The sequence below is a fragment of the Crocodylus porosus genome, unplaced genomic scaffold (genome assembly GCF_001723895.1).
Source record: "Crocodylus porosus isolate Cpor-Errol unplaced genomic scaffold, CroPor_comp1, whole genome shotgun sequence".
Classification (NCBI taxonomy): Eukaryota; Metazoa; Chordata; order Crocodylia; family Crocodylidae; genus Crocodylus; species Crocodylus porosus.
Window position 1 is genome coordinate 7,684,699 of NW_017728886.1, and position 13,434 is coordinate 7,698,132.

Below are 13,434 nucleotides of genomic sequence, written 5' to 3' on the forward strand. Positions count from 1 at the left end.
ATCCAAACAGCAATTCCCATGTCCAAAGCGGGACGATACACTTGGTGAGATTAGGAGCTGGCAGCTGGAAATAAGCCTGGTAACGTTTCCCCTGGATGCTGCCCTTTCTGCCCCAACTCTATGAGATTTATGAAAAATAGCTGTGGCACAATCATAGCCTCGGTCCTGGTGTATAAAATAACTGGAGGTCGCGTGGAAGATAAAGAGCTCTTTCCATTTGTGCGTGTGATGGGTTTTTTCCTCCCCTTGCACTGTTATAAAATCCAATAAGGGTCAATGGCTTTGGCTGGGAGGTTTGGAAGAGGCCCCGAGGGGGGAAGAAGAGGAGGGGAAGGGGGCAGGAGCAGGGCTCAGGTTCTGGGTCCCCTTCGAAGCAGCAGAACCGGTGCATGAAAGCTGGGAGCACCAAGACACTCTCCCACCTGCTGCCTGCCAGAGCCCCCCCAGCGGCCGATGCCCTCATGCTTCATGCAGTGGCTGCAAAGCGCTTGAGCGGGTGGTGTTTGAGCTGGGGCAGAGACACGACCTGCTGCTTGCAGACAGGTGCACAGGCCACTTCTTCTGAAGGCGTCAAAGTCTGACGATGAGAAAACACCTCTGTCTGGTGGACTCCTTGGCTGCCTGGATTGCAAAGCTGGGGATCAAGGCCGGGTGGACAGGATCCCGCAGCCCCTGCTCCGCACTGGGGAAGAGGTTCCTGGGGCTCTGCCTCCTCTGAGGACAAGAAGGGGTCACCAGCAGCACAAGGGGCAGCCTCCAAGGTCGTGTGGCTGGAAGCCCTCCTTCTTAATGCCGTGCCACCTGCTCCAGCCCGGCAGCTGCTTTCCAGTGGGGTCTGAAAACAGCTTGCCTTCCCAGTGCTCACCCCTCACCATCCCAGCTTCCTTAGTAGGCATGGCATTTGTTTATTGCCATATGCAAATATGCATCGCATCAGTGCAGGGAGAGAAAAGCCAGTGCTACACCATAGCAGCCCTTGGCTGCAGGGCATCTTTCATTATGCAAGTCCGCTCACAAAGCAAAGCCAATACTGTCCCTGAAGGGCTTCCTTGCAGCAGTTCCCCCTGCAACCGTCGCATCTTTCCCACCTCTGTATTTCATACCTTTGGACTCCCTTTCCTAGCACTTCCACCCTCTTATCAGGGGGTTTCTCAGCACCCAGGAAAATTGTGGTGGGCCCCTGCAGAGCCAGGCCAGTAGGGACCAACCTTCCTGGCAGGCATGTTACGATTTAGCCCAGTGCTCTTTGCGAGCGCCACTTTGATCCCTTTTCCCCGCTGCTCTGCTTTTTGCTTTGTGCTTCCTACTCGATCGGCTGCTTTGCTTTCTGCTCCCTGCCCTGTCTGCTGCTGTGCCACCACCCCAACCTGCCCGTGCCACTTGTGGGACCCATGCTGCAGATTGCCCGTCCCTGCCCCAGGCAATGTGGTTGTGTCAAAAACCACCTTCAAAAATCCCCTGCTCATTCCCAAATCCGGATGGCAACCGGGGGGTGACCAAGACAGAGCTGGGACTGAACCACCTTTTAATTGCCCTCGTACCCATTCCACTGGGCATCATCCTCTGCAAAGCTGGCAGTGGGACTAAAATGATACCTCCGCCAGTTATAACCCCTCTGCCCTGCCAGGGCTTTCAGGTACCTTGCAAAACCCGCAGGACAAGCAATGCGGCTCTGTGTGCCTGATTCGGGAGGCTCACGGCCTTATCACTCTGGCTGTTGAGACAGGAAGACACAACCGACAGTGCAGGGTTTCCAGACAGATCTGGAAAACGGGTTACATTATATTGATTCCTACCAGCCTTGCCACAACCCTTGTCCCTGTCTGACTGCCCTGTGTTAGTAAACCTCTGCTCAAAACACTCTACTTCCAGAATAAAAAAAAAAAAAAAGTTTCAAAATGATTATTCCCAATTTCCTTTATTCACGTTGCAGCATTTTTACCATAATGGTAAAGTCAAGACCCTTTGAGAATGAAGTCATTTGAGTATAAAGATGTCTTATGCTTCTTATGCTGATACATATCATTACATATTGGAAGGGAAATAAATGTACTAGAATCGCAGACGCAGAGAAGTGGGGCTGGACGGGACCTCCAGAGTCATCCAGTCCAACCCTCTGCTGGAGGCAGGATCCTCCCTATCCAAACCCTCCCATACAGATCCATAGTCTACCCTCTAACGAATCCAACCATGGGGTAAAATTCCTCCCTGACCCCAGTGATGGTGATCGGTCTAACTCTGAGCAGAGGGGCAAGACCCTCCTAGCTGGAAACCTTCAACTTTAAGTCCCAGCGGGAGCGTTGGCACAGCCCAGTCAAAGTCCCCAACCTTGGCTGCAGCCAATACCCAGTGCCTCTGAGGAAGGCATAAAAACACCAATTAAAGACTTTGTTTTGCAAAAATCTTGTTGGTCTAATAAAAGATATCATCTCTACTATGAGTCCCGATTGCCTTTTCCTCTAGATCAATATGGCTACAACCTGGATACCTAAAAACACTATGACACATGTAGCAGAAAGGTAATGCCAGGGAGGTTTAGGTTGGATATTAGGAAAAATTTTCTCACTAGGAGGGCGGTGAAGCAGTGGAACGGGTCACCCAGAGAGGTGATGGACTCTCCATCCTCGGAGGTTTTTAAAGCCCAGCTAGACAAAGCCTTGGCTGGGATGATGTAGTTGTGGCTGGTCCTGCTCTGAGCAGGGGGCTGCACTAGATGCGACTTCCTGAGGTCCCTTCCCACCCTCGTTGTCCATGATTGTATCAGGCATCTTAATGCCAGCAGAAGTGTGCAGCTGCACTGGGGGCACATTCACCTACCTGAGAGACTGTGAGAGCAGCACGACTGTCTGTATAGCCCAGGTTGGACATGGGTCTGCTTGGACAGCCTATTCTGCACGTTACTAGGAGTCAAGGCACCAAAAATATCCCTCTCCTCCCCCACCCCCCAAAAATGTTCAAGCTTACAGGAAAAGAAAAGAAAACCATGCAGAACTGCAGCTCCCTTCACACGTATGGTTGTAACTTCATTTGAGAAGTTGGTAGGGGAAGGAGGGACAAATCGAGGCCCATTACCTCAGTACCATACTAGGCTTCTGCAGGGATTTGGAAGGAAAGCATTACTGAGCACATGGAAAACTGAGTAAAATGCAACTTTGGGTTTACCAAAGGTAGATCTTGGCAAACTGATGCCTTCCTTGGTAAGACACCTGATTTTCTAGACAGAGGTAGAGCTCATCTGTCTGACTTAAGTAGAGTAGACAGCAAGTAGAGCTCATCTGTCCGACTTAAGCAAAGTATTTGATTATGTGGATCCCTATGGGTAATTTTTAATGAAAATGAGGACTAATAGAGTAATACTATGGGCAAGGAGAGAGGGAAAGGAATAGGCTAAAGAGGAGACACTGGCAGAGCTGAGTACAAATACAGGCAGGCCGAGAAAGCTGGTTTTGTTGTCAAAAGGAAAAGACAGACTTTAGGCTGCTTTGAGCAATTCTTCAAAAATCAGCTAATGACAAAAGTGTCCTTCCAAACCGGTTTTGTAGACCTGCAATGAAAAGGCTTGGGAATGGTAGCCCAGTTTTAAGGATGGGGAACCTGCGGTACAGAACTGGCTCCATGCAAGATCACATGAGACACTCGTGTCCATGCCCAACTCAGCGATTCCCAGTCTGCTCCTCTAAAAGCAAACACATCGTTCCCCAAAGATGCTGGAATCATCTGCTAGACGTGATTTCATCCTAATAACGAAGATTCAGGGATCTGTTTCTTTTTTAACTAATTCTAGAAAGCGTGATCGAAACACTGGGGACTTAAGGGGGGGAAAGAGAACTTTGGCCGAAGCTTTTTATATGGGGGAAATCATTCACAAATGAGGAGTGCAAACGATAGTGCTAGGAGCTGGTCCCTGGAGCGAGAGGCTATGCTTATTGCAACGCTCCGGCTCAGAAAAGCTATCTCCTTCTTTCCCTCCGGCCTCCTGACATCACCGGCATTGAAAAAATTAGCAGCAAACAGACACCAGATGTCTGGGCTGCAAGAACAATCCCACCACCAGGGCCTACGACAGACTCGGTAAAACTCTTGGTGGCATCTGGAATCAATAGAAATGAGCAACAAAAATCTTTCCTAGCATTTTTCATCTGTAGATCCCAAAGTGCTTTACCCAGAAGGTTGGTAACCTTGTTCCCATTATACAGAAGGCAGGGGAGATAATGCACCATATACAGACAGGGAAACAAAAGAAAGCCCAGTAGCAGACCCAGAGAATCCAGGATTCCCGAGTCCCAGTGCAGGGCCAGAGGTAGCAGGCTACAAATTAAAGTTGACGTTATGCACTCGGGCACATATATTAACATCAGCACCTGAATCATCGCCTTCCAGTCATCCTGCAACAATTGGATCTGCAGGGCCTGATAATACATCCCAGACGCTCAGCGAGCACCGCTTACACGAATGGCCTCTTGGCGCCGGCAGGAATCGGTATATAATCTGTTTCCGTCATCCAAAAAAAAAATATCAAAGCACTACAGTAATAATTAGGGGTGCTTTCCCCCGGCTGCTGGTGGCTGCACTTGTTTTATGTTCCCCAGCAACCATGAGAGCTAGAAACAGACTGATTAGTTCATGAAAGCCGAGATTCCCAGGCAGGATTTCGTCGCCATTCCCGCGCTCGGGGCTGTAGGACTCCTGCAGTCGGGGGTGGGAAGGGGCTTCCAGATGGCCCATCCCCTGCAGGGAGACGGTGGCAAGCCCCAGTCCTGCACATGGACTCGGTTCTTCGACTTTACACATCTGAGTAACCCAGTCGCTTTCAGTGGGATTACTCCCAGGTGTAAAGTTCAGCAGCTGCACAAGTCTTGCAGGAGTGCGGCCTTGCACCCACCTGTGTAAGGAGGGGGGGCCTGAACCCATCCACCCGGGGCTCATCCAAAGCCCTTGACAGCCAGTCATTCCACCCGGTGGATCAAGCTTTTAGGGAGCAATATTGCCTGCTAGGAAAGCAGGGGGGCTAGATAGAAAACCCTCCAAAGTGACCCTGCAGGACACCTGGGTTCAATTCCCAGCTCTGCCCTTGCCCTGCGGTGTCCCCTTAGTCACTGCCAGGAAATCATACAATCATAGAAACTGTGGGTTGGAAAGGACCCCAGGAGGTCACATCTAGTGCAACCCTCTGCTGAAAGCAGGACCAGCCCCAACTAAATGGTCCTAGCCAGGTCTTAAAAACCTCCAAGCATGGAGAGAGCGCACCGCCTCTCTGGGTAAACCGTTTCGGTGCCTCACCACGCTCCTAGTGAGAAAGTTTTTCCTAATATCCAACCTAAACTTCCCTTGCTGCAACTTCAGACTGTTGCTCCTTGCTCTGTCAAACGATTCCCTAGATACCCATGACCCGTGATGCAATGCCCCAGCCCTGCTGACAGATGAGGCTGAGGATCTGTGCTCTGCCACTGACTCCCTGGCTGACCTTGTTCATGTCCCTCCACCAACCTTTCCCCATCTGCCTTTGCAAAGTGCTTCAAGCCCTGTAACGGCGTCAAACATTATTATTCTCACCCCTTACCCAGGCAGCTTTCAAAGGCTTGCTCTCATGAGACAGGGGTTGCAGGACACAGCCCACAGGCTGCGAAAACTCCCCTTTTGCCAGGGCCATGTCTCCTTCCAGCCGGAGCCCTACACCTGACCCTGCAACAACAAGCCGATAGAGGATCCTTTTTTTTGCATGCAGCTCCAGCAGCCGAAACAGGCCTGGGGCACTCCTAATGCAGCTGGTTAAGCCCGCTTCCTGTGGGCTGACACTTCCCCCACAGGCTGCCAAGCCTCTAACGCAAAACTGCGAGCGGTGGGCTCCCTGCCTCCTCAGGACTACATCTCCCAGCAGGGCCTTGCCAGCGAGCATGCCCCCCACAAGCAGCATCTGAGCGGAGGCGGTGGTACCAGGGGGCATCCCAGGCTGGCTGGCCCAGCGGCGTGCCTCTCTTGCAGCCCATTCAGACTCTGCCAGCTCTTCCCACTTCCTAACCCCTCTTCTCCCGGCATCAGCTCCTCTTTCTCCCATTTCCCTCCCCCCGGTAGTTTTTACATCACTGACACAGACTTCCTGTGAGTCAGCACAGCAGACATTAGAGAAGTAAGTGGGAGAAGAAGATGATGAGACAAAAGTGTGTGGAAAGGGGGAAATCTGGGCAATGACAATCACTGAATTCAAACCTTCCCGCTGAAGGAAAGGAGACGCAGGTAAGGACGGGGCTACTTTGAGATTTTTTGGGGAGACCCTCGCAGAAAACTTCTGTGCACGTTTGTGGCAGCCCAGGACAGGCACCGGGCTGAACCAGGAAATGGCTGGAAGTTTTGGTGGCTGCCGTGAAACCCAAGTGTTGAAAAAGGTTGGTTTTAAGGCAGAAACATTTCGCGGCTTGGAATCCATCCCCTTACCCGGCTGCTGGGATTTTGCGAGCTAAATCACAGCTGGGGTTCCCAGCTCTCTGCTTCCCTGTAAAAATGCAGAACCTCCTTATGGTTTGGGTAGGTTAAAAAAAAAAAAGCGAGAGAGAGAAAAAGAAAAGCACAGAAAGGGAAACTGAGCTTGGCAGGGCAGCCTGAAACGATGCTCTGGGGAAATTCCACCCTGCCCCGCGAGCGCCGGCTGCAGCAGGGGAGTCTCAGGCATCGAACAAAGGTGACGTGCTTTGCTGGAGCCGCTGTGTGGGTCCGTGCGAGTGTGAGAGAGGGAGAAGGGAGATCAGGGCAGCCACACAGTGAGCAAGAAAGCAGATCGAGTGATCCAGCCACTGGGGATGGAGCTCCGACCACTAAGTGCCCCCACAAATGCTTCCCAGACTAAACTCCCACTGCGCTGGTGAAATGCAGCTGCTTCTGGGGTGGAGGGGAGCAGACTACGAACAACACAAGTTTGCAGGGCAAAGGTGGCCCCCATGCTTCGGGATCCCAGATGCTTGTGCGAAGGTCCCCGAGTGCTCCACCACGGAGTGACCTATGCGGCAGGAGGCTTATTGCCAGGTGAACAAACAAGACCGGGAGGGGGAAGCTGAGATGGCTGGTGCTCTACAGCGGAGCCGGCTGAGGCAGCCTGGCACCTGGCAGCGCAGCCTGGGAAGGGATCTTCCTTCATATGAACCATCCAGAGAAGGGATCCTAGGAGTGGGGCACTTCAAGGGCCATATGGCACTTGAGGAGTGAGGTGCCCAGCTAGGCTTCCAGAGCACGTCCACACAGGCACATGCTAATGCACGTTAACGTGGGCATGCGGACTGACTTGGGACTCAAGTTACTCCCAAGTCAATGGACACAACTGCATTAATGCGCACTAGTGCATCTACATGTTCACTAATGTGATTTAGGTATCCGCGCATAAATTTGATAGCTGCTTTATGCAGGCTCGAATAGCCTTAAATCACCATTTTGAAGGTGCATTAAGGGCATGTACGCGTAGACCCGCACCCTTAATGTGCCTTAATTTGAGCTAATGCACATTAAATGTACACGTGTAGACACCCCCTCCCCCCCAGACACCTCCTTGAACCCACTGCCTGCAAGAGCGGCTCTTTCCAGGGTATCATTCCCACCTGGTTCAGCAGGGGCTGGTTTCCTTTTACTAATGTATCTGATGCATCTAGCCCAGTGATCCTCAAGGAAGGTGCTGAAGCACCCTGAGGTGGCGTGAGATCCTTTTAAGGGTGCCGCTGAGTGCTGCACAATATTAGCACCATTAGGTGTGCAAACCCTGGCACGTGATTCACAAGACGAACCCCAAGATTTCAAGTAGGAAGCCGTAGTGTCCACGACATTGTGCCCTGCCGGGGTCTTTCTGAGTAGACTCGCTCTCCACAGTCAAGAACTGATCTCGTGAGGTCCCTCCCGGCCCTAAACTTCTGTGCATCTGTGAATGAACAGGGGAAAGCTAGGACCTGGCATTTTCTGAAGAAAGAGCCTTAGAAAAGATTGAGAACCACTGAGCTAAGAGGATAAGAGCCTACTACTGCTGGTGAATGGGATGACTCCTCCAGCTCCTGTTCTCAGCAGAGGGTGGAGGAAAGGGGTCATTCCCCCATCCCCGTCCCGGCTCCATCTTTTTTATCAGCTGGTAAGTCTGAGCCTCACTTAGTTTCCCACTTAGCTCCCAGGAGGGAGGAGGAACGAGTTATCCTCGGTGTCCCAGAAGCCAGTGGCCCCCAGCTACCCCAGCCTCCTCCACCCTTGCTTTGAATCACTTGGGTGCCTGCTGCGCGGCTGCTTTTAGCCAGACTGGGCACAGCGGGGGCGTAAGTGCTAGTTTCATTTCTGCTTACTGTGGGTTGTGCTTGCAGCTGAGAGACGGGCCCAGGCTGCTGGCCCTTGCTCTCGCTTGCTGCCCGCTGTTGCTAGTCTTTGGGGGTTTTTTGGTGTGCATTAAAAACAAACCCGCAGGCAGAGGGGTGTGACGAAAAGCATGGATGAAGCTCATCATGCCACACAGTACTACTAGGGTCCGGGGGTTTGCAGCGTTCCCGTGACTTACTGCAAGAAGCGGTGCAGGGCCGTTTGGGCTAGCATATCTTGCATGCTTGCCACCAAGATACATTGCTGCTGGGCTCCTTGCCGTGGCATGTGATGAGAAACACGGCTAATGGAGAGGAAGCCGTGCCGTGCAATCCTCCCCAGGCCTCTGTGCTGCTCCGCCGGCCAGATGAACAGTTACACAGAGGTGAATAGAGAGTCACGGAGGCAGCTTCACCTGGGCTTACAGCATATGCCCTCCTATGGCCCCTGGGACGTGAATCCTTTGGCCCATCCAGCTGCGTGCTACCTATTTCACCTTTGCATGCCACCACGCATGCAGCAGGACTGCTAGTCCCAGGGGCATGGGCAGCCCAGCGTGTCCTGGCCCTCCTCTCTCAAACAGCCTCATGACACCACTGCCGTCTGCAGAGTGGGGAGCAGACGCAGGGGCAGCGCTCTCACGTCCTGGCTGTATGGAGGGACTTGAGGTAGCAGTGCTTGGTCCTGCACAATCGCCATCCCAAAAGGCCTGGGTGGAGTCAGTGCTTACTTCTTTGAAATAAGTGCTTGGCTACAACGCTGCCATAGCAGTGCACAGCAAGCGAAATCGCAGCCTGGTGCAGTAAAACCGGGGCAGTAGAAGCCCATTCAAGCGCTCCCGCGGGATCCCGACTGTCCGCGATAGATCTGCTATAGTACAATTGAAAACAAACAGGTTTGCCTGGGTTTGTTCCTTCATTAAATGTACCGAACTAAATGTACGACCACAGCCCTGATTCTTCTCTGCCCATCTTCCTTCGAAACAGCATGTGACTCATTTTCTCTTTTTTTCCACCCAGCGATTTAAGGATCCAGGAAAGGAAGCAAGAACTATTCTCCATGAAAACCATAATGAAAACTGGCGTCGGCACTTCCGTTGGGTCCCAAATCCCTTTGAGCCATGGCAGGCCAAAAGAGTTGGAGGCCACGGAGAGAAGGACCCTTGAATGAAGTCCCTGCCAGCTGAGGCCCAGTTTCCAAGAAACCGAAGGATGGCGAACCCGGTGGTGATTAAGCTGGAGGCGGAAGATCTGATCAGACACTCCCGGGAGAAGTCGTACACCTGCACTATTTGCGGGGACAGTTTTAACCATCAAGGTGGTCTGGCCGCACATCAAAAGACCCACAGGGAGGAGGTGCTGGCAGCTGGGCACAAGCAGGATAGGAGCGTTGACCCAGCAGCTCAGCCGATGACCCGGCAGGCCGTGAAAATGGAAGAGGAGAGCAGCAAGGAAGTCCGAAATCCAGCTGGAGACCTCTCGGCGCCGGAGGAGGCCCCAAGGAAGGAGAAGCCCCACTCCTGCCCTGAGTGTGAGAAGAGCTTCAGGATGAAGGTGGACCTCACCAAGCACCTCAGGACCCACACAGGGGAGAGACCCTTCCCGTGCGCCGACTGCGGCAAGAGGTTCATCACCAAGTCGCAGCTGAAGGAGCACCGGAGGATCCACACCGGGGAAAGGCCGTATCAGTGCCCAGACTGCGGGAAGAGCTTCACCCAGAAGTCGCAGCTCATCGTCCACCGCAGAGTCCACACCGGCGAGAAGCCCTACCCGTGCGGCAGCTGCCAGAAGAGCTTCGCCGACAAGTCCCAGCTGGTCGCCCACCGCCGCATCCACACCGACGACCGCCCCTTCCAGTGCGGGCTCTGCAGCAGGGCTTTCCGCCAGAAGATCACCCTGATCAAACACCAGCGGGTGCACAGCGGGGACGGGGCGCGCCGGCGTGGCGGGCCCGGGTCCCTCGCCGGCGAGGCGTCCCGGCTCATCGTGCCCGAAGCCACGCCGGACGGGGGGAGGATCTTCCGGTGCGGCACGTGTCGGAAAGCGTTCAAGAAGAAGTCCGTCCTGGTGACCCACCAGCGAATCCACACCGGGGAGGAGCCGTATCGCTGCGGCGAGTGCCGGAAGGGCTTCCGCCAAAAGATCCACCTCATCCGCCACCAAAGGACCCACGCCCGCGTGCATGCCCACGTCTGCGCTCAGTGCGGGGGCAGCTTCAGCAGCAAAGGGGAGATGCTGAGGCACCAGAAATGCCACCACTCGAGCGAGGGGCCCCACATGTGCAGCGAGTGTGGGAAGAGCTTTAGCCAGAAGGTGGGCCTCGCAGCCCACCAGAGGGTCCACGACCGGGAAAAGGGGGCTTTTAAGGGGAGCCCCAGTGAGGCAGGGGGCACGGAGGGGAAGCCCCCTGCCGAAAACGGGGCCGGCGGTGGCCACCGGGTGGACTCCTCCGCAGCGGTGCCGCGGAAAGGCGCGGCGTACACGTGTGGCCTGTGCGGCAAGACGTTCATTAAGAAAGGCAACTTGGCCAACCACCAGCGGGCCCACGCAGAGGAGCGGGTGCACCGGTGCAGCGTCTGCGGCAAGGCGTTCAGCAAGCGGGGGGAGCTGACCAAGCACGAGCGCATCCACACCGGGGAGAAGCCCTACGCGTGCGGGCCGTGCGGCAAGCGCTTCACCCAGCGCACCCAGCTGGTCACCCACCAGCGCATCCACACGGGTGAGAAGCCCTACCCGTGTGCCGACTGCGGCAAGCGCTTCATCGACAAGTCCCGGCTCACCGTGCACCGGCGCATCCACACCGGGGACCGCCCCTTCCCCTGCGCCGTCTGCGGCAGAGGCTTCCGCCAGAAGATCGCCCTGGTCAAGCACCACCGGGTGCACGAGAGGGCCAAGCTGGATGGGCGCCCGGAGGGCGAGCGGGCTGCGAGCACCCCCGAGGACAGTGGCGGCAAGGAGCATGGGTGCAGCCAGTGCGGCAAGTGCTTCAGCACGAAGGAGAACCTAGCCAGCCACCAGCGGCTCCACGCGGCCGAGAGGCCCTTCGGCTGCGAGGAGTGCGGGAAGAGCTTCACCCAGAAGGCGCAGCTGGTGGTGCACCGGCGCATCCACACGGGCGAGCGCCCGTTCCCGTGCGCCGACTGCCCCAAGAGCTTCATCGACAAGTCCCGCCTCATCGTGCACCGCCGGACGCACACGGGTGAACGTCCCTTCCAGTGCGCCGCCTGCGGGAGGGCCTTCACCCAGAAGATCGCCCTCACCACCCACCAGAGGGTCCACACCCGGGAGCACAAGCCGGCCCAGGAGCTCTACAAGTACTCCAAGTGCGGGGAGAGCTACACGGCCGCGACCGGGGAGCAGTGGCCGTTCCCCTGCCCCGTGTGCGGCCGCGGCTTCCGCAAGGAAATCGCCCTCATCACCCACCAGCGGGTCCACACCAAGTACGAGCCCAACCGGTGCAACAAATGCGGGCACGTCTTCCCCAGCCGGGCCCAGCTGCTCCTGCACCAACCCTCCCACGCCCAGGACCGGCCCTTTAAATGCGACACCTGTGGGAAGGACTTCAAGAGGAAAGAGATCCTGATCACCCACCAGCGAATCCACACGGGTGAGGTGCCCTTCAAGTGTGCCCAGTGCAGCAAAAGTTTCTCCCAGAAAGCCAACCTCATGAAGCACCAGCTGACCCACGCGCGCCGGGGTCCCTTCATCTGCTCGGACTGCGGGCAGAGCTACACCACGGTGGGGCATTTCAAGAGGCACCAGAGGAACCACCTGAAGAAGAAGGACCCTCCCGGGGGTGGGAAGGATGCGGCAGAGAGGCCCAGCGCAGGCGGGGAGCAGCAGACGGGCGAGCACAACGGACGCGTCATCGTGGTGAAGACGGAGGTCAGTGCAGATGGCTACGAGACCCTGCCGGTCCCATGATGACTGGCTCCCCAGCAGAGCAGGATGTGCTTCAAAAAATGTCATCCAGTAGCTCATGCAGGAACGGGAGCCCACCCCCGGCGCTGCCAACCCCGAGCGATCTGAAGTCAAGCCAACCTGAAGACAAGGGCACGGTTGTCTTCAAACCGCGAGGTTTCAGGGCGAAAGAACAGTGCGCTGGGGGTTGTCTTTATTCGCCTTCCGGCTTAGGAGCCTTCAGGGGATTGTGCTTACAATTTTTCTCTGCCCCCACGTGGGAGAGAAGCTGACTTATTATTTTACTTGAAATCTGTGATTTCTGATATATGCACTTGACTCCAGGAGCTGGAGATTTGAGGGAGGGAAAAACACCAAATATTAGGAGAGTCAGCAACACTGACTCTCCCCATGGGCTTCAGTGGACGCTGGGTAAGCCCCCAGGCCCGAGCACTCAGCTGCAGGCACCAGAAGCACTGATTCATATTCAGCCGGCCCTCCTGACTCCCAGGTAGACTTTGGGAGAACAGCTGCATCCTTCATTCCCCAGAGCAATAAAGAGAGGAAGACGACGCCAAGGGACCCCATAAGGGTGGACCCCCGGGCTCATGCAGAGCCCCATCGAAATTAGTAAGGCTGTATAGGGGATGCAGATGTTCGCAAGTGTGGACCACCTTGCAGGAGTGGGGCCCTGGAAAAAGAGCGCCTGCTAGAAGCTGACGGTGTTTATTTCGAAGTCTGATGATCACACTTTAAAAAAAACTCCTGCGTGGTTTTTATTGATCACCGATGTTATTATTTTTTTAAATAAAGGCAGGTCACTGCGGACACAGCTTCCACGCAATGCTGTGGTCAGGAATTGAAACACACAGCTGTTCCTCGGCCTGTCTGACCACTGCCTTCTTCCAGGTTACTTCTAGGGGATGCCAAGGTGTAAAGCTGGAGTAATGCAGGGGGAAAGCAGGCCCGAGATGCTTCAGACCCTCCGCTCTAGATGAGCTAGTGCAATGATGTTATTGGAAACAGGCCGACTGATACCTTGCAGCATCTGCTCCGTGCTTCCCACCCTAAACATAGCTCTGGCACTCCTGCGCCTAGCCATTTTACTGAGTATGGGGTGTACTCGAGGGAGCATTGCTAGGGCTGCTGGAAGGCCCTGCAACTGGTCTTCTCTGCCTTGCATTTGAATTCCTAACCATAGTATTGCACTGCCATGCAT

At 54.9% G+C, this 13,434-nt stretch overlaps 1 protein-coding gene across 1 annotated transcript in view; it reads left to right on the forward strand.

The window, feature by feature from the left end:
- LOC109318602 (zinc finger protein 91-like) overlaps positions 1–12,609 on the forward strand; it is a 28,299-nt gene extending 15,690 nt beyond the window's left edge. The window contains exon 3 of the mRNA XM_019548323.1: positions 9,489–12,609. Within this exon, the coding sequence (XP_019403868.1) occupies positions 9,489–12,239 (2,751 nt within the window). The 3' untranslated portion in view covers positions 12,240–12,609. The remainder of the gene's footprint in view (positions 1–9,488) is intronic.
- The last annotated feature ends 825 nt before the right edge of the window (positions 12,610–13,434 follow it).